This window comes from Camelina sativa, chromosome 4, assembly GCF_030686135.1.
Source record: "Camelina sativa cultivar CO46 ecotype springtype chromosome 4, ASM3068613v1".
Taxonomy (NCBI): Eukaryota; Viridiplantae; Streptophyta; class Magnoliopsida; order Brassicales; family Brassicaceae; genus Camelina; species Camelina sativa.
Window position 1 is genome coordinate 17,733,607 of NC_141883.1, and position 21,262 is coordinate 17,754,868.

Below are 21,262 nucleotides of genomic sequence, written 5' to 3' on the forward strand. Positions count from 1 at the left end.
TAGATCGTCACTCAGCCGGTGATGTTGTTGATCATCTAGTAATAAGGGAAATGGATTGGACTTACAAGTTGTGGTAGGACTGGTATCATCATGGAGAAGTGAAGTCAGGGACTGAATGTAGAAAGAACGCAAGTCAGTGTAAGCAAGAGATTTTAGGGTTGTTCAAAGCTGCTAAGTTTATATATGAAGAGCTCATACTTGTGGTCGTAAAGGAATGGTCAGATTGAGAGAAGAATTGGTCATGAGTAGCTCAGGACCATCCAAGGTGACAAGGCTAAGAGTGTGGGTGAAGTCACGGACAAAGAAAGATGGTACTCATTTAAACATCGATGCGGCTGAAAAGATTGTATGTTATGCTTCTTCTTTTTAGATTACTTTATAAATTGAACATCATTAATGGGTGATGTACATTAATTTGGTATTTGTTTGCAGAGAAAATCATCAGAGATAGACATTGAAGGTACTCAGGATTCAGCTACAACGAATCCAAAGGAAGATTTTGCTTACACAGATTTTGGGACCTGATAATACAGGAAGACTATGGGCAATGGGTAGAGGCATGAAATTGACCAAACTAGCTTGTTTCCATGTCAACAACTCTATGGCTGCAATAGAAGAAAATTAGATTCAAATGGAGAATAAAATTCACGATCTAGAGCAAATTAATTAAAAATTTCATAACCAAGTTAGTCTACTATATACACATTGTTTACTAATAGTAATACGTACTAAGTTATATTAATTGAATGATATATTTATGAAATTGTAGAGACAAGAGGCTGATGTTGGTGAAAACTCTATATTTAAGAGGGTAAATACCAGATCACTTCCTAAGGGTTATTTGGTTGACTAGACTTCTTCTGATGAGAATGTTATTGAGGGGCATGTTGTTTCTTATGATGCTGATGAATTAGTAAATGGGATTCCTTTAGACCTAATGCAGTGAAGGTTTTAATTGAATCTGCTACCAAGCCAGACGCATTTCTATGGAGACATGTACCTTATATGTCTACTATTGAGGATGTAGTTGGAGAAATGATTGCATGGGATGTCGATTTATGTATTGTTCCAGCTGAAGGTGTCATTGCATAAGACATTGCACCTAAGGTTAAGTGTTTTTTATTTTATTTTATTTTTTTTGTATAAATTTATACTTCGTTAAATAATGCAAACTCATGGATTATGCTAGGAATGATGAAGTGATCCCTGAAGGTAGATGGCAGTCTCGAGAACCTAAAGCATTGGTAAATGGACTTCCTCTTAGTCCAATTGCAATCAAATTTTATGAGGATGTGGTAGTAAACCCAGAGGCATATCTATGGAGGCCTACAGTTAACATGAGAACTTTGCAGGATTCTTTGAATTGTTTTGTAGCATGGCCTCCAAATAGAGTTGTGTTTGAGACAACAATGAATGAATCCTCTGTTCGTCAATCATCGCCATCTAAAGCAGCAAGTACAAGATCTCATAATGAGATGTCTCCTGTAATTTCTAAATCTCCTCATATTAAAGTATCTTCGACTAACTCAGCAAGTCCAAGTTCTCAGAATGACAAGTCTCTAATAACTCCAAAAGCTCCTTTGAAGAAACTTTCAGCCAAATGAAAACCTACTCTAATAGAGGCATCTCCTCGTCGCAAATCACATGTACCTTCTTTTAATAACTTACAGATAATTTGATGGGCTTTGGATAAAATTTACATGATTGGTTGTGGTTGTTTTTGTTGAGTTATGTCACTACAAGAAAACAATCGATTTGCGATAGAAGAAACCATCACAGTTCCCTCGCAAATAGACATTTGCAAGGGATTTACGAGTCACACCGGTTCGCGAGTCACACCGGTTCTTCGTAAATCGCGTCTCGCAAATTGAATAACATTGCAAAATTTTGCGAGGAATATACTTCTTCGCAAATCCCACGCTAGTTGCGAGGGAATATTTTCTTCGCGAATCTACCGCACTTTGCGAGAGACTTAAAATCTCGCAACTGTCAAGCAATTTGCAAGGGACTGTATCTCTAGCAAGTGCGTTGCAATGTACGTCATAGTACATTGCTCGCAAATGTTGCGACTGTTTTGCGACGTCGCTAATTACTAGCAAATTTTCATATCTGTTTCAAACTTGCTATGCCAATTCTAAGAAGGCCTTCATATGCTAAGAAGGACTTCTAGACCAACTGATAGAGCGTCTACTCTCACGCCAAGTTACCAACAAGCAATGATGTCTCTTGTTTCTAAAGAAGAGAAAGTTGCTTTTGTTTTGTTACCATCACCAAAGGAGCATAAGGAGGTGCTAGTAAAGGATAATCTGTTGGTTATTACATATTCACTGAGTGAGCAGACAGAAGCCGAGGAACCAGAGCAAAAAAGAGATCAGCAAAGATCAGAGTGAGGAAGCCGCGAAAGAAGGCATATCATTAACAACCTTGACAGTATGGATGATTCAGCTAATGCACCAACAAAGAGGTATCCAATATTTTCTACACTTGAAGTATATACCTTTGATTTCAAAATGGTGCAAGCAGTGGACTTTGTTATTGGAGAATCAGTATTTTTCAAACCAGAAAACAGAATAAAAAGTTTACTAGCAGAGGTTATGGAACCAAGTAGAGGAAAGCCAACGATACACTTCCGGTCGAGCAAGATAGAGCAAGTTTGAGATTTTAAGAGAATAATGAAAGGTTTTACTCAAAGTGGTGCACTTCTGCCTCATGGTATACAATATGGAACCATATATTCTCGCAAAGAGAAGCCACCAGAATCACTTCAACACTCTCCAACCCATGTCCTTACAGTTTCGAGGACGAAACTTTTTCAAGAGGAGGGATATGATATGATCATGACACCATCCAAGACGACGCTTGAGTCTTGCTCAACACGAAGTCAAATATCAACTCTTCCAGACAAACTACTATTTGGGATACATTCTTACCTCATCTAGAGCATATCTCAAGGTGGAATCAGTCCAATAATAGTTCGAATGAAGGAGGTATTCATTTTACAAATCAGGTGATCTCATGGCTACGCGATTTGGACCTACGAGCATTCAACGGAGGATTCCGACCAAGTCAAAAGGATTCAAGATATGAACCAAACTGTTCTGGAATCTTGATCAATTCCATAACCACGGAGAATTGGAATCACATTGAGATCAGTTCATATGTGAAAGATATGAATATTTCAAGTCAGTGGATCTATCTCAGTCCCAATTTCACGTCTGATCCAAAGATCCTATTACAAATATCAACTCAGAAACAATTTTGACATGAAACCACTTGGAGGAACTTAATGGATCTCTTATGTCCAAGAAAGCCCAAAATAATCACTTTATTTTGTGGTGAAAGAGGGATGACGAAAATGGAGTTCAACTCACCTTGGGAAGGACACCTTTGGAAGGAAACATGCACCAAGAGTTGGGTCTTCATTCAACCTACTATCTTTATTGTCTTTTTAGTTTCAATAAATACTTGACTTTGTTACCAAGTTTCGTATCCCTATATAAACACATGTAATCTCATTTGATAATCATCAATCAATTTTCCTTTTCATTTTAAGAGTCTATCTCTTTGTTTGTCTAGAACATTTCTTTGTTTGTTGGTGTGTAATATCCAAGCAACAGCCTCCTCTTGTTGGACTAGTGTGTCATATCTAGCAGCGATTGGAGTTGGGAATATCAGCAGCCTTCCACAACTTCTGTGCGACCCCTCAATCCATCAAATCTCTCTATTTCACCTTGCACCTTGGCGAGTTTCTATTCTTTTTAAACCGGCTGAGTGATCCTCGAATTTGGGCGTATCAGGACGTGAGTCATCAGTCGTACGAATGGTGATTCACCATTCGTATACTAAATCCTAAATTTATATCTCTTTGTTGAAAGCATTGTAAACTAGTATATAAAACATGAAATTGACAATGTAAAACTTATAACAAATTAACTTTTAAGTATAGTCATTTTACAAATGTAAAGTATACATCTGAAACTATTAAAAAAAATACGTTAATTTTACATTTAATAATCTTACATGTAGTCAATCTTTAATGTATAAAACTTTTATTAAATATAATTTAATTTTAAAATTTTTCTAAAGTCTAAAATATGAAACTTCAATTTTTATTTTATTTTTACACCATATTCCAAAATTAATATAAATAATAATAACAAAATATTATACTATTAACATATAAATATTTAAACAATTATTTCATTGGCTAATTCATTAAGGTGTGGATCACCAAATTCTTCATATCTACCGTTGATTAGAAGAAATCTAACGGTCATCAATCAACTCTTAATAATCTCATCCTTTTACTTTTGTACATCTTGATATCTTTTTTTTTTGTCTACTTAATCGATAATGGCGATGCAAATCCAATAAACTCTGGAGTCTGGAAGCTTCATTGACGCTTGAACTAAATCGTCGATTGAATCTACTGAGAAACTCGAATCCCTTTGATCATCTCTGACGAATCTAAAGGTTTTCTTCCTTTTTTCTCTTTCTTTCTGCTGAATCAGATCTTTGTTCAATCGATTGTAGTCCTAAATCATTTAATTTTGGGTATAGATCTTCTCGTTTAATTTTTGGTATAAATATTTTCGTTTAGTTTTGGGTATAGATCTTTCTTTTTCTCTTTTTGTTCAATCTTTTAATTTTGGGTTTAGATCTTCATTTTTTTCCTCTGTGTATAATCAATTGTAATAGATCTTTTCGTTTTCATGTTTGGAGCTCAAAATCACAGTAACAGGTTCTAACACATTTTTTCATTCAAGCCAAGGTTATAATTTTTGGTTGAATTAAATTGCTTTCTTTTGATTGTTGTTGTTGTTGATCAATAAAAATAAACCTATCTAAACAACTATCATATTTATCAATGCAGAAACAGTTATTTCAATGGAAGCTAAAGAAATTGGATGCTGCATCCCCGCAAAGAACGTTGTACCGAAACTCACACAACAAGGTGAGCAAGATCAAGAAGATCTATACCCAAAATTGTTGTTGACTGTTGTTGTTGTTGATCAATAAAAAGAAACCTATCTAAATAACTATCATATTTATCAATGCAGAAACAGTTATTTCAATGGAAGCTAAAGAAATTGTATGCTGCATCCCCGCAAAGAACGTTATACCGAAACTCACACAACAAGGTGAGAAAGATCAAGGAAGTGATGTGGATGGTGATGTGAAGGAGATAACAAAGCTAGAGTATAGAAATTCTCTTGCTCATCGAGACAACTTAATACGAATCGAGGAAGACAAAGAAGACATTGATCCACTGTTCAAGAGATGTTTCCGAAACCTCCAAAACAATGCACTCAACTCCACTCCTATGAAACGCCCAAAAGTAGAAAAGGAGGGTCCTCACGAGGCAACGCTCCTTGAAGAATAATGGCGTGGTAGCAACCACTCTTAGAGTTCATGTTATGTTTAGACTTTGTTAACTTTAAAACTTTATGTAATATGATATTTTATGATTTCATTGTCTTTCATAAAATAAAGAAAATTACATTTTATTCAATGTTTCAAATAACAAAATATATTTGATGCAATTCAATATAGATTCAATATAGATCAAAATACCATTGTAAGTTAAACACCATTTTCTCATTGCCATGATAAATGTTACATAAGCCAAGACAACGTATATCATATCACGAAACAAAAATAAGAAACAATATTCAACGGCATTTCCCATACGCTATTATAAATGATGTTATAGCAATGTACAATAGCCATTAAAATTTACAAAATAACAATAAAAATCGTTATACAATACTTTTCTAGAGCAAACTTTTTGTGCTACTATAAGGGTAAATTTGAGAACCATATGTCACGAAACAATTTTCAACAACACATCGAATGTGTCATTATAATATATTAAAAGCTCAAAATATTGGCTATAAAACTAAACATAATAGCACTGAAAATATGCTAGAATAAAATATAAAATAGCAAACTGATATGTGAAAGGGCTATTATAGCTCCTTATGTTCTACTGTTTATGAAAGTGCTACCAAATTTCTGTAATAGCGTTTTTGGTGTGCTAGTAATGTCAACATTTGTTGTAGGGACGAACAGCTTCATAGCCATCGGGAACGGGACAGGTGCGCATATCCCAACATGGAGATACGACCAGTGCAACCTCCTTCCTCGTCCTCTCAATTCGAAACTTTTAACCTAAAATTGTATATTTGTGTGTGTGTGTTTGTGTTTTTTTTTTGTTTAATCATTTGGTTAAGATTCTATCGATTATATAGAGAATTTAGCTTCTTTTTTTTGTTAAGGTAAAAGGAAAACTAACAAAAGAAAAAAGGAAAAACAGTTGTGATTTTTTTTTTATGAAATACCTTTTGTTAATTATTTTATTTTAAGTTTTTAACTACTAACTATATATATATTGGAAAAATTAACGTTTTATCTTTTTGAGACGATATTATTATTTATGATATTATAACAGATAAGAAAAAATTATATTAAAATATTGTGATTGTCCAAAAAATTGTATTTTTTAGATGTTGCATTTCATCTTTATATTTGGATTTTAATTGTGTTTTCACTTCTGTGAAAGTGTAGACAGAGTAACAGAAGTCACGAATTGAATGCTGAATCAACAAATGAAAAAAAAGCTCTAAACCAACGTTTCTTTCGTAAAAGCTCTACGTGTTGTTCCACAATCTTCACTTTGCTTTCATCTCCATCAAACATAACAGTGTAAATGAATAACGTCAGTTTTTCAAACATCCCGTAAATGAATAACTTTCTCTAATCCAAGCTAAATACGACAACCACTAATCTCAGGGAGACTTTAGTTTTCACATCTCAAAGGTATCAATCATGTTCTCGTTTTGTATAAACGAAACCAAACAGAAAATACAGAGTTGCGACTTGCGACCAAGATGATGTGATATCTTGTCGCGACTTTCTCTAATTTAGCTTCTTCTTGTACGAGTTTGTAAGTATATGACCCTAATCTCTCCATCGTTGTAGTATATATGACGTCTAATAACATCAAGTCTCATATCGGCTGGAATGGTTGCATGATACTCCTTTTGAATTCCATCTAGTTCTCTCGTGAACCTTTCCTTACTGCCCGCGTAAATCATCTTGTTTCTCAGCTTGGCAATTTCTGGATACCTTGGGAAAAATACACACATACATTAAGTGCATTGATGATCATAACAACAACAAAAAATCACGGACAAAACAAAAGTAAACTATATGCTATGAAGCAAGTCTTTCTCCCCTCTGCGGCATAGTCGAAATCAAGAATGGCATATCGACACTCATTAGCTGGAAGACTTGCTCTAAAATCATCATATGATTGTTCACGTTCACCGAGATTCTCTACAATCACTTGCATGTCCTCAATCTTGTAGACTATGAAACAATATATTTGTTGCTCCTTCAGTGCCAATAATTTTAGCTTGCAATCCTCATGCACAACCAACTGATATTGTGTTAGCGTGTCGTTATATCAATAGATAAAACTAAACAAAAAAACACTGAGAAGAGAAGCTAATAAGTAGCACAACTCTTCAGAAACACATTTCTAGTGATCACCCATGTTGGAGAAATATCTCTGCAATCACTTCTTTTTCTCTGATTCCATTGTTCCCAAAAGCTCCAAAACTGAGAGTGAACATCCCTGAATCCATAGAAGATTCTTCTGAATTTCTCCACATCCAGCTTTTATTTTCATCGAACACAACATCCCTGCTAACAATGATCCTTCGACTGGCAGGATCGAGAAGCCTATAAGCTTTAGAACTAGGTTATGTACCTAGATTAACAAACATTCTCGATTTGTCGTCTAACTTCTTCAGATGTGGAGCCTCGCTTTTAGCAAAACAAATGCAACCAAACACACAAAGGTGTTCTACATTTGGCTTTTTCTTTTTAAAAACTTCGTATGGTGTAAGATCTTCCAACACTCTTGTCCCCACTCTGTTGATAAGATAGGTTGAATGTCTCACCGCCTCTCCCCATAAGTAATTCGGCATGTTCATGTGTTTTAGGATGCTCCGAGTCATTCCTAATAATGTTCTGCTTCGTCTTTCTACTACACCATTTTGTTGAGGTGTGTAAGGTACGGTAAGATGTCTAGTGATTCCTTCCTTTTCACAAAACAGTTGGAATTCTTGAGATGTGAATTCTCCTCCTCTATCAGTTCGAAGTGCTTGATAGTGCTTCCAGTTTCATGTTCGACCGACGCTTTAAAGCTTTTGAACTTTTCAAACGCCTCACTCTTTTCTTTGAGAAGAATAGTCCACATATAACGGGAATATTCATCAATTAATACAAAAATGTACCTCCTTTGTGCAGCTGTAGTCGATGAAATCAGTCCGCAGAGATCTCCGTGAATGAGTTCTAATACTTGCTTTGCTCGATAAGAGGTCCTTACTGGAAATGTTTGTCAAGTTTGTTTACCAAACAGACAAGATGCACACGGTTCTCCACCTTTAGAAACATTAGATATTCCAGTAACCATGTTCTTTATCACCATCTTCTTAATAGTTTCAAAGTTGACATGTCCTAATCGAGCATGCTACTTACTTGTTTCGTTTGACCCTGCAATCTGCAGACACTTTGTGTTTTCGACCTCCAAATCTACCTTGTACAGTTTGTTTCTCGATCTTATAGCTCTCACTAGCAAGTTTCCTTTTCGATCATGCAGTGTTAAAAAATCTTCCCTCATTCGTACATCACAACCAGATTCAGTTGCTTGACCACGACTGATGATATTGCTCTTAAGGTCTGGAATGTAGTAAACCTCTGCTAATATCTTTTGATCTCCGTTCTTGATTATAAACAAAATAGAGCCTTTTCCCTTTATATCAAAAAGTGAATCATCACCAAAGCGCACCTTTCCTGTGACCCTTGTGTCGATTGTACGGAACCATGCTCTGTTTCCAGTCATGTGGTTACTAGCGCCGTTATCAAGATACCACACTTTGTCTGAATTCGCATCAAGCTCTTTTGGCTTGACATTCTTCTCATTAAGATACACTACTTCATGCATCAAAAGATATTCTGCCTCGTGAGTGTCCTCCTCTTCCTTCTCTTGTACTTCTTGAAGTTTAATTAGCTTAAGTAATCTGTTTGGGCACTCAGAGGCATAATGTCCTAACTTATCACACCGAAAACATGTTATCTTGGACTTATCCCTTGTTTGATAACCATATTCTCTTGGTTGATAACCAGAGCGTCCACCATTAAATTTTCCTCCGCGACCACGACCAAAACCTCTTCCTCTGCCTCCGTCATAGGTTTCTTGTAGCTGTGGAGCAGGTGCATTTGTAAACAGAAGCCTCCCTTGTCCTTCTTGTGAAACAGCGTTTGCAAACATGAGTTTACCCTGGCCTTCTTGTGAATCTTCTTCTTCTTGAATTCTTTCTTCATATGTTTATAATCTCCCAACTATGTCCTCGAACGTTGTTGTGTTGAGATCAAGAAATTGTTCAAGAGCAGCAATTATGTGTATGTATTTTGCCCTAGGTAAACTCTTGAGGAACTTCTTAACAATTTTTGTTTCTTCAATCGTTTCTCCCAAAGATGCCGATTTACTAGATATTTCATAGAGTTTACCTACAAAATCATCAATTGTGTCGGTATCTTTCATCTTCAATCTATCAAATTCAGCCATCAAGGTCTGTAGTCGAGCTTCTTTCACTCTGTCAGCACCAACGTTTCTTGATTTAATGGCATCCCAGACGGCTTTGGACTTCTCATGATTACCAACTTGCAAAAGTAGTGCCTATGGTATGGATTGAAACTGCAAAGCCTTGGCAAGATCATTCCTCTCGATATCCTCTAAACCCAGATCAATAGTTTCCCAGACTTTGTTTACTCGCAGTACCACCGTCATCTTCATAGCCCAAACAGAATAGTTTGAGCTGCCAAGCATCGGACATTGCTGAGACAAAGAACCTCCTTCCTTTGTCTTGTTAGTAGTTGTTGCAGTTGCCAATTCACTCATCTCTCTTTTATGATCAATATGTTTTTAGCAAGGTGTTTGAATATCAAAACGAACCTCTGGGTTGCTCTGATACCAAATCTAGAATTTATATAGCAAGATTAAGATATAAAAGCACTTCTTTTATTAGCTTTGAAAATATCTTAAAACAAAGCCACTCAATCTCTCTCTCGTAAACTCATAGGTTTACCACACCTTGGCAACTCTATATATATAAAACCTCAAAGACACTTTTCCAAAAACAATTAGGAAACATAACTTATTTAGATATCTCCTATAACTCCAATATGTATATTTGAATATCTCTCAAATATACTTTCCTTATCACCCTTAACCATTGCTCGGTTAACTTAATCCTCAAGCTTATCCAACAATGTAATGTTGATACAAAGCTTGAAGCCATAATAACATAAAGGAAAAAAGATTATGAGCTACACTGACTATTGCGGAACACATGGCTACATATACGAATTAAACTAATGTCTACTCAAGTACACCAACTAAATTTTTTGCATCACCACATGTATGAGGTATATAAGGTCATCTGTTTAACATCATTGATATAGAATTTTGGGTAACTGGTTGCCGATCTCCGACGTGTAAACGAGACCCATAACTGAACCCGTTTAATAAGTACCGACCCAAATCCAATATCCAAGACCCGACCCGGTTAGCTATTCTTCATGGATCAAATTAAAATGAGTGTAAATTATATTTAAACCCGGCTCATTTTCCCTTACACAAAAACTGAATCGACAATAACAACTAAAAAGTTAAAAATAAATCGGTTATAGATCTGTGGTAAAGAAAAAACCTCCTATTTCACTTAAAGTTTACTTTGAGAAAAGAAATGATTGAGACTACAGAAGGGTAATCTGGTGAAATCGCTACTTGAAATCGAGGTAGAAGAAAAAGTCGTGTATTGATTCTCATTCCAATGAGGTAAATTTTAAGTTTTCTCTTACGGTTTTGATTTCTTTACATGTTTGTGGATCTGAGCAAGTGGGTGTGTAGGGTTATTGTCGGGAACTTTATGGGCTTGATTTGGGTTTTTGCTGTAACTCGAGATAAGAAAATGTCAGGTCTTAAGTAAGTTGGTGGCTTAAGACCTATTTTCATAAGTCAGTGGTTGCAAATCAAGGTCGTAACTGCATTAAGTATCTAAGAGCTGATGATGACGAGAGAATTCACAATATGGATCAGATTAAGGATATGTTGGTGGCTTACTACCGCAATCTGTTAGGCTCGGAGAGTATTGGAGTTCAGCCTATGTCAATAGACGATATATCAGCTTTAACTCAATTCAGATGTGAACCTCAGTTAGCTGATAGCTTGGTGCAGGTTCCGTCTGATGCTGAAATTAGGAGAGCTCTGGTTACTATGCCAAAGAGTAAAGCCCTCGGCCATGATGGGTTTCCAGTAGAGTTTTTCTGGGAGGCGTGGGATGTAGTTGGCAAAGATGTGGTAGCAGCGGTGAAGGACTTCTTTATCTCAGGTCACCTCCCAAGGTGTTTTAACGCAACCGCCATCACTTTGATCCCCAAGGTTCCAGGGACGGATCAACTCTCCAAGTTCAGACCAATCTCTTGTTGCACGACAGTTTATAAGATCATTGCGAGATTGTTAAGGCAGAAACTCAAGACCTTTATTGTTGATGCTGTTCAGGGTAACCAAGTGGGCTTTGTTCAAGGACGCCACCTATGCGAGAATGTGCTACTAGCTTCGGAACTGGTTACTAACTTTCATGCCTCGGGACCGACCACTAGAGGATGTTTGCAAGTGGATTTAGTGAAATCCTATGACAGCCTCAATTGGGATTTTCTTTCCAACATCCTCCAAGCAATAGAGCTTCCACCAATATTCATTGCCTGGCTGCGAGAATGTTACACGTCTACATCTTTCAGCATCACCTTTAATGGAGAGTTGATTGGCTATTTCCCTGGGAAAAAAGGCCTTCGACAAGGAGACCCCATCTCATCACTCCTGTTGGTTCTTGCAATGGACGTCCTCGCAAAAAAGCTGGATAAGGGAGTGGTTGAAAACTCCTTTGCTCCTCATCCTATGTGTGTCGATCACTCATCTAAGCTTTGAGGATAATATTCTCATCTTTTTTGATGGAAGTGAGAGATCGTTGCTGGCTATTCTTGAGATCCTTGATCATTCTAAGCAAGCTTCAGGACTCGGCATTAACAGAGACAAGACGGCACTATTCCTTGATGGAGATAGTACCCAAGCGAGTCAGTCGCTGGCAAACTCTACTGGCCTTCAACAGGGTTCCTTCCCAGTCAGGTATTTAGGAGTGCCACTCACCTCCAAAAAACTGAGGAAGCAGGACTACCACCCTCTACTGGATTGCATTCGTAAAATATTCTCAGCTTGGACCGTCAAGCATCTCTCCTTTGCTGGACGTCTTCAGCTGATTCAGTCTGTTATCTACTCCACCATTACTTTCTGGGCATCGATCTTTATTCTTCCCAATAACTGCATGGAGGAGATTGAAAGCATGTGTGCGCCTTCTTATGGAAAGGTGCTCCAAATTCAGCTAGAGGTGCAAAGGTTGCTTGGGATTCTGTTTGCTCGCCCAAGGAATGTGGAGGTTTAGGCCTTAAAAGATTCACGGCTTGGAATAAGGTTTTGGCTCTCAAGCTCATCTGGATGGTATTTGCGATGAGTGGTTCTCTCTGGGTTGCATGGATTCGGAGGCATCTTATAGGTCACCGGAATTTCTGGGATTTAGATGCATCAGTCTCAGGGAGTTGGACTTGTGCAAGCTCTGCCCTATAGTGAGATCCTTTATCGTGTGTGAGGTGATATCGGGTTCTACTTGCAGCTTTTGGAAGGATAATTGGACATCCTTGGGACCTCTCTTGGATATCACGGGAGAAATGGGTCCTCGCATTGCAGGGCTTCACCAGGATGCTACGGTAGCAGACGCTGTTAGAGAAGGCCAATGGTGGATATCTAATTGTCGTACTCGCAACCCCATTGTTCTTCTCTTAAAAGAGTGTCTTCCTCTCCCGACGATAGTGAACTCACAACCGGATGCAGGGCATGATGTGTTTCTCTGGAAGATTGGTGATGTTGTGGCCTCGGATACTTTCTCTACTTCGAAAACTTGGTCTTATTTGAATCCTCCTGGACCACGAGTTTCTTGGTATGAGGCGGTTTGGTTCAAAGGAAGGATTCCTAGGCATGCTTTTATTGCTTGGCTCAACTCTCGACACAGGTTACATACGAGAGATCGACTTCGCAGTTGGGGACTAGTGGTACCTTCTCTCTGTTTGCTATGCAACACTCACGATGAGTCTCGATAGCATCTTTTCTTTGATTGTGATTATTCCTCGGAGATTTGGAAGTATTTCACGACACGAGCCGATGTTTCTCCTCATGCTGTGTTTGAGGATGGTGTTACATGGCTGAAGAATCCTTGCAGAGACAAAAACACAGCTTTGATTCTTCGGCTAGCGTGTCAAGCTTCGGTTTACATAATCTAGAAGGAACGCAACTCTCGTATTCATACCAACACTTTTATCACGGCTCCAACCTGGCTTCTTAAAGTTAAAAGCATTATTCGGTGTCACCTCGATCGTTTGTCACGAGCTCAGAGAATATCATCACCTTCGGACTCCTTCTTGGTTCCGTTTATTTCAGTAACTCTTGTAAGCTTCTAAGCTGGTTGTAATCTTTTTCTTGTTACCATTGTAGGTGTATCTCTGTTTAGGAGGCACCAGGTTGTAAAAGGGTTCCCACCCTCTTGGGATTAAGAAGAATAAAGGTATGAGATAAAATAAAATAAAAAAAAAAAAAAAAAAATGTCGGGTCTTGTTGGGTTTTGTTTATGTTAATAGTTGTTGGGTTAAAGTGAAAAGTTGTCACGTTTTTTTTGGGTTTTGTTTTGCCTTTATACATTGTTTACATTGGGAGAAAAATAATTTGCAGACACTGTTTTAGTTATCTTGTTTGGCTTATATCTTTATCTTTTCATTTTTGTAGTGAGAAGATTAAAGTTAAGGTGAATTGTCATCATTCTGGCATTTTCAAGACCGAGGGTGGAGTGTTAAACTATGTTAATGGAAAAGTTGAAGTAGTAGAGGTGGATTCTGTCACAATCTTCGAAGATGTACTCATGTATTTGCTTCAAAAGTGAATCAAGAACATTGGGAAAATGTGGTACAAGCTACCGTTTGAGGAAGTATCAGATAGGTTGCCACTGTTCAAAATTTTTGATGCTAATAAGAAAAAGTTGGTTGCAAAAGGACGTTGGATGGGAGAGATAGACAGTTTTTTTTTAAAAGGCACACGCAGATTCACTTGAGGACACATTACCTGCGGAAAAGGTGATAGAAGATGCAAAATTAGTTCTTAAGGAGAATATGAGTGAAGATGAAGGTAGTGATGGACAAAAATCAGATGCTGGTTTATTTGAATCATCATACTCGAAGGGTGAAGATGAGATTTGTGAGGATGATGCTGAGATTGTTGAGGAGGACATACAAGTTTTCAACAATGAAAATTACGAGGAACATATTCCGGATGAAGATGAAGAATATCCCTGCAACTGATGATGAATCTGGTGATGAAGAACAACAAGCAGAGAGGTTGGTTAGAAGAGATTTACTTGATGGTGTGTTCAGCTTGAGGCAATTGTTCTGTTCTGGGAGTGATTTTAAGAAGAACATCATCAAATATATCTTGAAGACGAGGCATAATGTTGTTTATGCGAGGTGGGAGAAGGAGAAGCTCGAGGCTAAATGTAAAGGAAAAGGGTGTCATTGGGAAATTTATTGTTCCGTGGAAAATCATATTGGGAAGTGGATGGTGAAGCATTATTATAATGAACATCTATGTCATCCAACAGGAAGGTGTGAGCTTATAAAGAATCCTATAATTGATGATCTCTTCTTGGAAGATATAAGAAGAGATCCGGAGATGAGTGGTTCAGAGATAAAATATGAGATGAAAAGGAGGTATAACATTATTATCTCACCAAATCAGGCTAAAGTTGCTAGAAGACGCATATTGGATAGGCTCCAAGCAGAATGTGATGAGCAGTTTTCAAGGTTAAGAGACTATGAGCTGCAGCTTTGTACAATGAATGATGGTACTACTGTGGAAATTAATACAACAACAAGGGATGATGGTAGTGAAGCGTTCTCACACATGTACATTTGCTTTGAGGCATTGAGAAGTGCTTGGAAGCAGAACTGCAGACCAATCATTGGTCTCGATGGTACATTCTTGAAGCACTCTATGAAAGGGATTATGCTTATTGTCGTTGGAAGGGATCCAAATAACCAGATATTTCCAATAGTTTGGGTTGTGGTGGATTGTGAGAACAATCCCAATTGGGAATGGTTTGTTCGTAAGCTAAAGGAAGACATGGGCTTGGGGTTAGGTGAGAACATCACTCTCATCTCTGACATGCACAGAGGATTGATTCATAGTGTTGCGACTGAGTTATAAATGGAAGAGCATCGAGCTTGTGCTAGGCACATCTACCCAAACTTGAAATTTTTCACAAGTCAGATATGTTGAAGCCCCTGTTCTGGAGAGTTTCTAGCAGATACAATGAAGCTGATTATAATGAAAATTTGGCAATATTCAAGGAGTTTGATTCGTAGGTTCACCAAACTTTACTTCATAAGGATCCAGCTACATGGTGCAGGGCATTCTTTAGGGTCGATTGTTGTTGTAATGATACACACAAGAATCATATTGAGTCATATAATAGAACTTTGAAGATTGCAAGGAGGAAGCCATTTGTTCAAATGTTAGAACTGGTTAGAAGGGATGCTATGCAAAGAGTTGCCAACAATTCCACTATTGCTGGAAAAGAAGCTGCAATATACAAAAAAAAAAAAAAAAAAAAAAAAAAAAAAAGGCAAGGAAAGAGCTGAAGAAATCATTTGAGGAAGCAAAATACTGTGCAATGATTTCAATCACAGGTGGGGAGTATGAGATTGTTGAATTTGGGACATGTTATGCAGTGGTATTGGGAAAGCGTACTTGTGCCTGCAGAAAATGGGATTTGACAGGTACACCATGTCGTCATGTTGTATGTGCAATTAGAAAAATGAATCTGGAGGTGGAAGACTATGGCTGCAAATGGTTGCTTAAAATTGAAAGAATTGAAAATTTTAAGTTGAACAAAATTGGGCTGAATAATATTCAACTCATTCATCTCCAAAATAGTGGTTGAACAAGTTGAACATTTTTGCAGTAGGATTAGTTTATTTTTTCAACTTTTTAGGTTGAATGAGTTGAATAATTATTTTCAACTTCTTCAACCTCTTCCATTCAAATAGTGAAATTTGGTTGAATAATTTTTTTCAACTCCTTCAACTTTTTCAATTGTGCAACCATTTGCACCCTATATATCGGACTACTACTTGACAAGTGACATATAGGAGAGGTTTAAGACCTGTTAATGGATCCAAATTTTGGGTTAAGTCTGGAAGACCCCACATTGATGCACCTCCTTATAAACATCTTGCTGGGAGACCTAAAGATAAGGCCAGGATCAAGGGTCTTACTGATTCACCACGCAAGAAGAAGTCTGAGACAAAGGTTGATCGAAAAGGAAGAGTCATGACTTGTGGTCTCTGTGGTGAAAAAGGGCATAATTCAAGAAAATATCCTCATGAGGTATTTGTTGTTCATGAATGTTTGATTGTTCATTTTGTTATTTTCATGGTGTTTTGATTTCTTTCTATTTTCATAGTCTCCAGAGAGCAGGCAAAGAGAAGGAGACTAAATGATGTCCCTCTGTTTGAAAATCTCTGCCGGTAATCCACAATCATAAACTACTTGTGCTATAAATCTTATGTTGCTGGAAGATCCCAAGCTCAATTCCATCTTCTCTCCTTCGACTAAGAACCCTAAAAATCAATTATATTATCTTTGGGAGAAAAACTGTCTCGTTGGTCGATTTAAGAAGAGAATACCGGGTTTAGATATAATTTAGGCCCATTTTAATTTGATCCATGAAGAATAGCTAACCGGGTCGGGTCTTGGGTATTGGATTCGGGTCGGTACTCATCAAACAGGTTTAGTTAAGGGTCTCGATGTGTCAACAGCGAGTCAACGTTGGAGATCGGCGACCAGTTACCCGGAATTCTATGTCAATGATGACATCATATACCTGAGTATATGTGGTCATGCAAAACATTTAGTTGGTGTACTTGAGTATACATTAGTTTACTTCGTATGTGTAGCCATGTGTTCCGCGATACTCTGTGTAGCTCACAATCTTTTTTCCTAACATAAATATATCAATAACACCAATCATTTTTTAAAAATTTAGGTATTGAGACAAGTCTTGAATCCATAATCATGTAGATAAATCATGTTAAAAGTTTTTATAACAGACATAGGAAACATATCACTCCATAAACAAGTTTTATTCTAGGCCCATGCAAGGTTTTTATTTTTTTAGTTGATGTAGCGCCTGATACCATCAAGACTCATCTCAGTTAGGTCGGTTGCATGAACCTCCACTTGAATCCCTTCGAGTTCTCTCTTGAACCTATCGTTAGAGCTCGCGTAAATCATCTTGGTTCTAATTCTGGCAGTTTTCGGAGACCTTGGCACAAAAACAAACAAACACACACATTGACGATCACAAGAACAACAATTCAAGAGATATGAATTAGCAAAAAGTAGCAAGTAAGTTTACCATGCGATGAAGCAAGTCTTGCTCTCTCCTGCGACAAAATTAAAAATCAAAAATGGCGTATCGACAGTCATCAGCTGGGAGACTTGCTGTAAATTCATCATATGATTGTTCACGTTCACCGAGTGTCTCTACAATCACTTGCATGTCCTGAATCTTGTAAAACAAGGGAAAATCAAACTTGTACATAAACAAGAGGAAAATGAGCTCACCATATGGTTGAATCAAACCGATGTCACAGAAAAATCTTAATAAAATGAAGAAGATGATTTTTTTTCTCGTTTTAATTTGTAAGCTACATATATATATATATACCTATTCCAATCTTATATAGTAAGTAAAGTCAGATTTCCCGGAAACACAAAACCGATACGTAACATATCCCTTTCTGATATGTGTCTATATATCCTCTCAAATCCAAATATATTATTATTAATTTTTATTGAAACTATTTAAATCATTCTACTAAAAAAATATGAAAGACACGTTTTTATCTACTCCTTTTCTTTTTATTGTTAAAAACAAAGTTCAATTTACTTCATGCTATAACAATTCCAAAATAAATGAAGTTTTGATAATTAAAGATAATCTTATTTATTTGATAATCTTTTTGTGCCAGTTAATATATACTATATATATATTGGTAAAAAATACACAATAATTCATTGTCATGAGATTTAAGTATTTTATTATATTCCAAAAATATGCTTCCATCTTTATCTACACAAATTCATAAACCTTTCTAATTGATTTTGCAGTAAAATATGTTGTTATCTTATTAATCGTGACAAGTGTTAGTTTTGTTAGTTAGTGACAAAAAAATTGTTTTTTCAATGTAAAAATATAATTATAAGAATATATATATATATTTTTTTTTTAAGAAAAACGTATGTTTGTTTTTTTACCTATTTTCAAAATGTAAAAATATAATATAGTTTGTAGCTATTATACTAAAATATCCTTATTATAACTGAAATGAATCTTACGGTTTCAGATCTAAACATGTTTATAGTTGGTTTAACTATGGGATATAATATTTTGCATAAACTGATGAGTTATCTTGCGACATAGTAGTACGTACGTAGTAGCAAATTTTGGATTACAGTAGTTGGTTATATTTCCCACTCAACTGTTTGGAATTGTTTTGGAAAGCTAAATAAGAATATATTGAACTAAAACTCGAAACTGAAACCATATCTTAAACTCAATAAAAATTGATATATATATATTCCCCCAACATGGCTATCTTCGTTAATTATATTGTGATGAACGCTCTCTGGTCCAAGCTAACCTCTTCTTAGATATATGTTTGATGTAGGTTATGAAAGAAATATAGGATTAGAGCCAATTTGATTTGTACAATGGACTTTGTTAATGATAGCAAACCTGAAACTGAAACCTTCCCTTAACAATGGACTTTGTTAATGATAGCAAACCTGAAACTGAAACCTTCCCTTAATTACTTCACCACCATTAATCCAATTTCTCCATCTCCATTTGTAACTGAAGCCTAGCCTGCTTCATCTTCACATCTAAGCTTGACGTGTTTGACTCTGTTTACGTCGTGATTCGCAAGACCCAAAAGACTGATCACCAACACCAAGAAACCAAAGAACATAGCCATCTTCTAGTTAAAGGAGATTGTTGATATAGGGAGTCAAAACAGATACGGATATATAAGATAAATCAGAGGGATGATCGCTTGAAGCCAATATCTGATTCCAAGTATTGTACAAATGTAAACTAATTTAAAACCATCACAAGGGCAACACATCTCCATAGTTATCATAGATTAAACACATCAAAGACAGACAGCAATACCAAATAGAATGAAGTTAAAAAGTTTTTTTTTCATAACAGTCAGAGGAAACATATCTCACTCCAGAAACAAACTTATTCAAGAACCCTTTTGCAGGGGTTTTTTACTTCTTAGTTGGTGCGGCTTTTGAAAACATCAAGACCCATTTCGGTTGGATCAGTAGCTTGAAGCTCCACTTGAATCCCATCTAGTTCTCTCTTGAACCTATCCTTAGAGCTCGCGTAAATCATCTTGTCTCTCACTTTAGCAGTGTCCGGAGACCTTTTTGCACACAAAACACATTGATGATGATCAAACAACACAAACAAATCAAAGAACATGAATTGAGTTTTAGCGAATAAAATTTTATTACCAAGCGATGAAGAAGATCTTGCTCTTCTGGCAGTTCTCAGCAGTGACAAAGTCGAAATCGTAAATGCAGTAACGGCATTCATCAGCTGGAAGGCTCGCAGCAAAGTCATCATACGTCTGTTCAGGCTCACCGAGCTTCTCTACAATCACTTGCCTGTCCTCAATCTTGTAGACTATGGTACGGAATGTTCGTTTCGCCTTCAGTTCCATAAATTTTAGCTTGCAGTCATCATGCACTGCCATTCCTGACGCCGCGTTCGCCTGTTTATCATTTCAAATACACAGAACAAACAAAACAAGCCACTGAGAAGATGATGCAAATCTCTTCAAGAACACATTTATAAAACACAAAGTAGCTTCCCTGAACATTTTAGTAAGAGAAGGAGACATTAAAGAACGATTTTGACTTCAATTGAGGAGATAAGAAAGCACCACAAAGATGGAACAATTGACTAAACACTGATCAATAACAACAAGTTCCTCCTGAATTCAGATTAACTAGCGAAGAAGAATCACAACAAAAAATTACGAGTTCTTCATTTGATTTTCTAGTCCTCCTAGGTATATGAATCCGATCACACACCAGAGCAACATACAAGAACACCAAAGATCGAACCAAAAAATATATTTTTTTGTATTCTCTAGATCTAACGAGCGAGGACTGTAATCAAAAATAGACGAAACCAAAACGGAATTTGAAACTCGAATCGACAAGCAAAGCAAGCTTCAAAGCGAAGAACTTGAAAGAGAAGAACAGAGGAAACTGAGCTCACCATGGCTTGAATCAAACCGATTTCAAAGAAAAGTTCCTCCTGGTGAAGTGAAGAAGACGGAAGAAGAAGATATTTTTTTCTCCGGTCGGCAAAGATCTATGGATATGTCTTTTTCTTTTCTTCACTGTTTCTTCTCTCTTATTTTTTTTTTGTAGCAGCGTTATTTGTAAGCTATCCTAAGATTTTTTATTTATATAGGAAAACATAACATATGGTCCATTTGCTTATGTGTTTCTCCTTTACAAATGGTTATTAACTTACTATTATCATTATATGGATAAGAAAAATATAGTAATATCTTATTATATAAAGTTAGTTTTTAAAAGTTAGCCAATAATATGATTTTAACATGTGTCAAGTTTATATTAATATTTGATTTTAATATGTGTAAAAGTTAATATTTAATAGAAAATATTTGAGATTACAACAAAAAAACAAAATATTTTGTTTTAAATAATATTAATAATGTAAAAAGATAATTATCAAAAAATTACTAAAATTAAATTTTCTAAAATAATTATAAGGAGATTATAGATAAATATATATACATATATTTCATAAAATTCTAAATTACAACATTTATTTTTAATTTTAAGTTATTAATTCTACAAAAAAAATAGAAATGGGATTAAGGAAAATATACAGTTAATTATTAATTCTAAATTTTGTAAATACTTACT

General features: G+C 36.2%; 1 protein-coding gene, 1 long non-coding RNA gene and 4 pseudogenes across 3 annotated transcripts; 4 read left to right on the forward strand and 2 right to left on the reverse strand.

Moving 5' to 3' along the window:
• Window positions 1–214: 214 nt before the first annotated feature.
• Window positions 215–1,604, forward strand: LOC147945901 (uncharacterized; annotated as a pseudogene).
• A 2,717-nt stretch (window positions 1,605–4,321) lies between these two features.
• On the forward strand, window positions 4,322–5,512 carry LOC104780415 (uncharacterized). The gene is made up of 3 exons (XR_015596804.1): window positions 4,322–4,473; window positions 4,874–4,954; window positions 5,061–5,512. It is a non-coding gene; the product is annotated as an uncharacterized LOC104780415 (long non-coding RNA).
• Window positions 5,513–12,657: 7,145 nt separating this feature from the next.
• On the forward strand, window positions 12,658–13,461 carry LOC147945902 (uncharacterized; annotated as a pseudogene).
• Window positions 13,462–13,805: 344 nt separating this feature from the next.
• LOC147945903 (uncharacterized) lies at window positions 13,806–16,721 on the forward strand (annotated as a pseudogene).
• A 515-nt stretch (window positions 16,722–17,236) lies between these two features.
• LOC104780416 (putative actin-depolymerizing factor 11) lies at window positions 17,237–17,899 on the reverse strand (annotated as a pseudogene). The gene is made up of 2 exons (XR_015596156.1): window positions 17,643–17,899; window positions 17,237–17,549 (listed from the first exon to the last, which is right to left on the reverse strand). The product of XR_015596156.1 is annotated as a putative actin-depolymerizing factor 11 (transcript).
• A 1,435-nt stretch (window positions 17,900–19,334) lies between these two features.
• Window positions 19,335–20,861, reverse strand: LOC104780418 (actin-depolymerizing factor 2). The gene is made up of 3 exons (XM_010504912.2): window positions 20,583–20,861; window positions 19,811–20,070; window positions 19,335–19,719 (listed from the first exon to the last, which is right to left on the reverse strand). The coding sequence occupies exons 1-3, from the start codon at window positions 20,583–20,585 to the stop codon at window positions 19,569–19,571; spliced, it is 414 nt and encodes a 137-aa protein (XP_010503214.1). The 5' UTR covers window positions 20,586–20,861; the 3' UTR covers window positions 19,335–19,568.
• Between the last annotated feature and the right edge of the window lie 401 nt (window positions 20,862–21,262).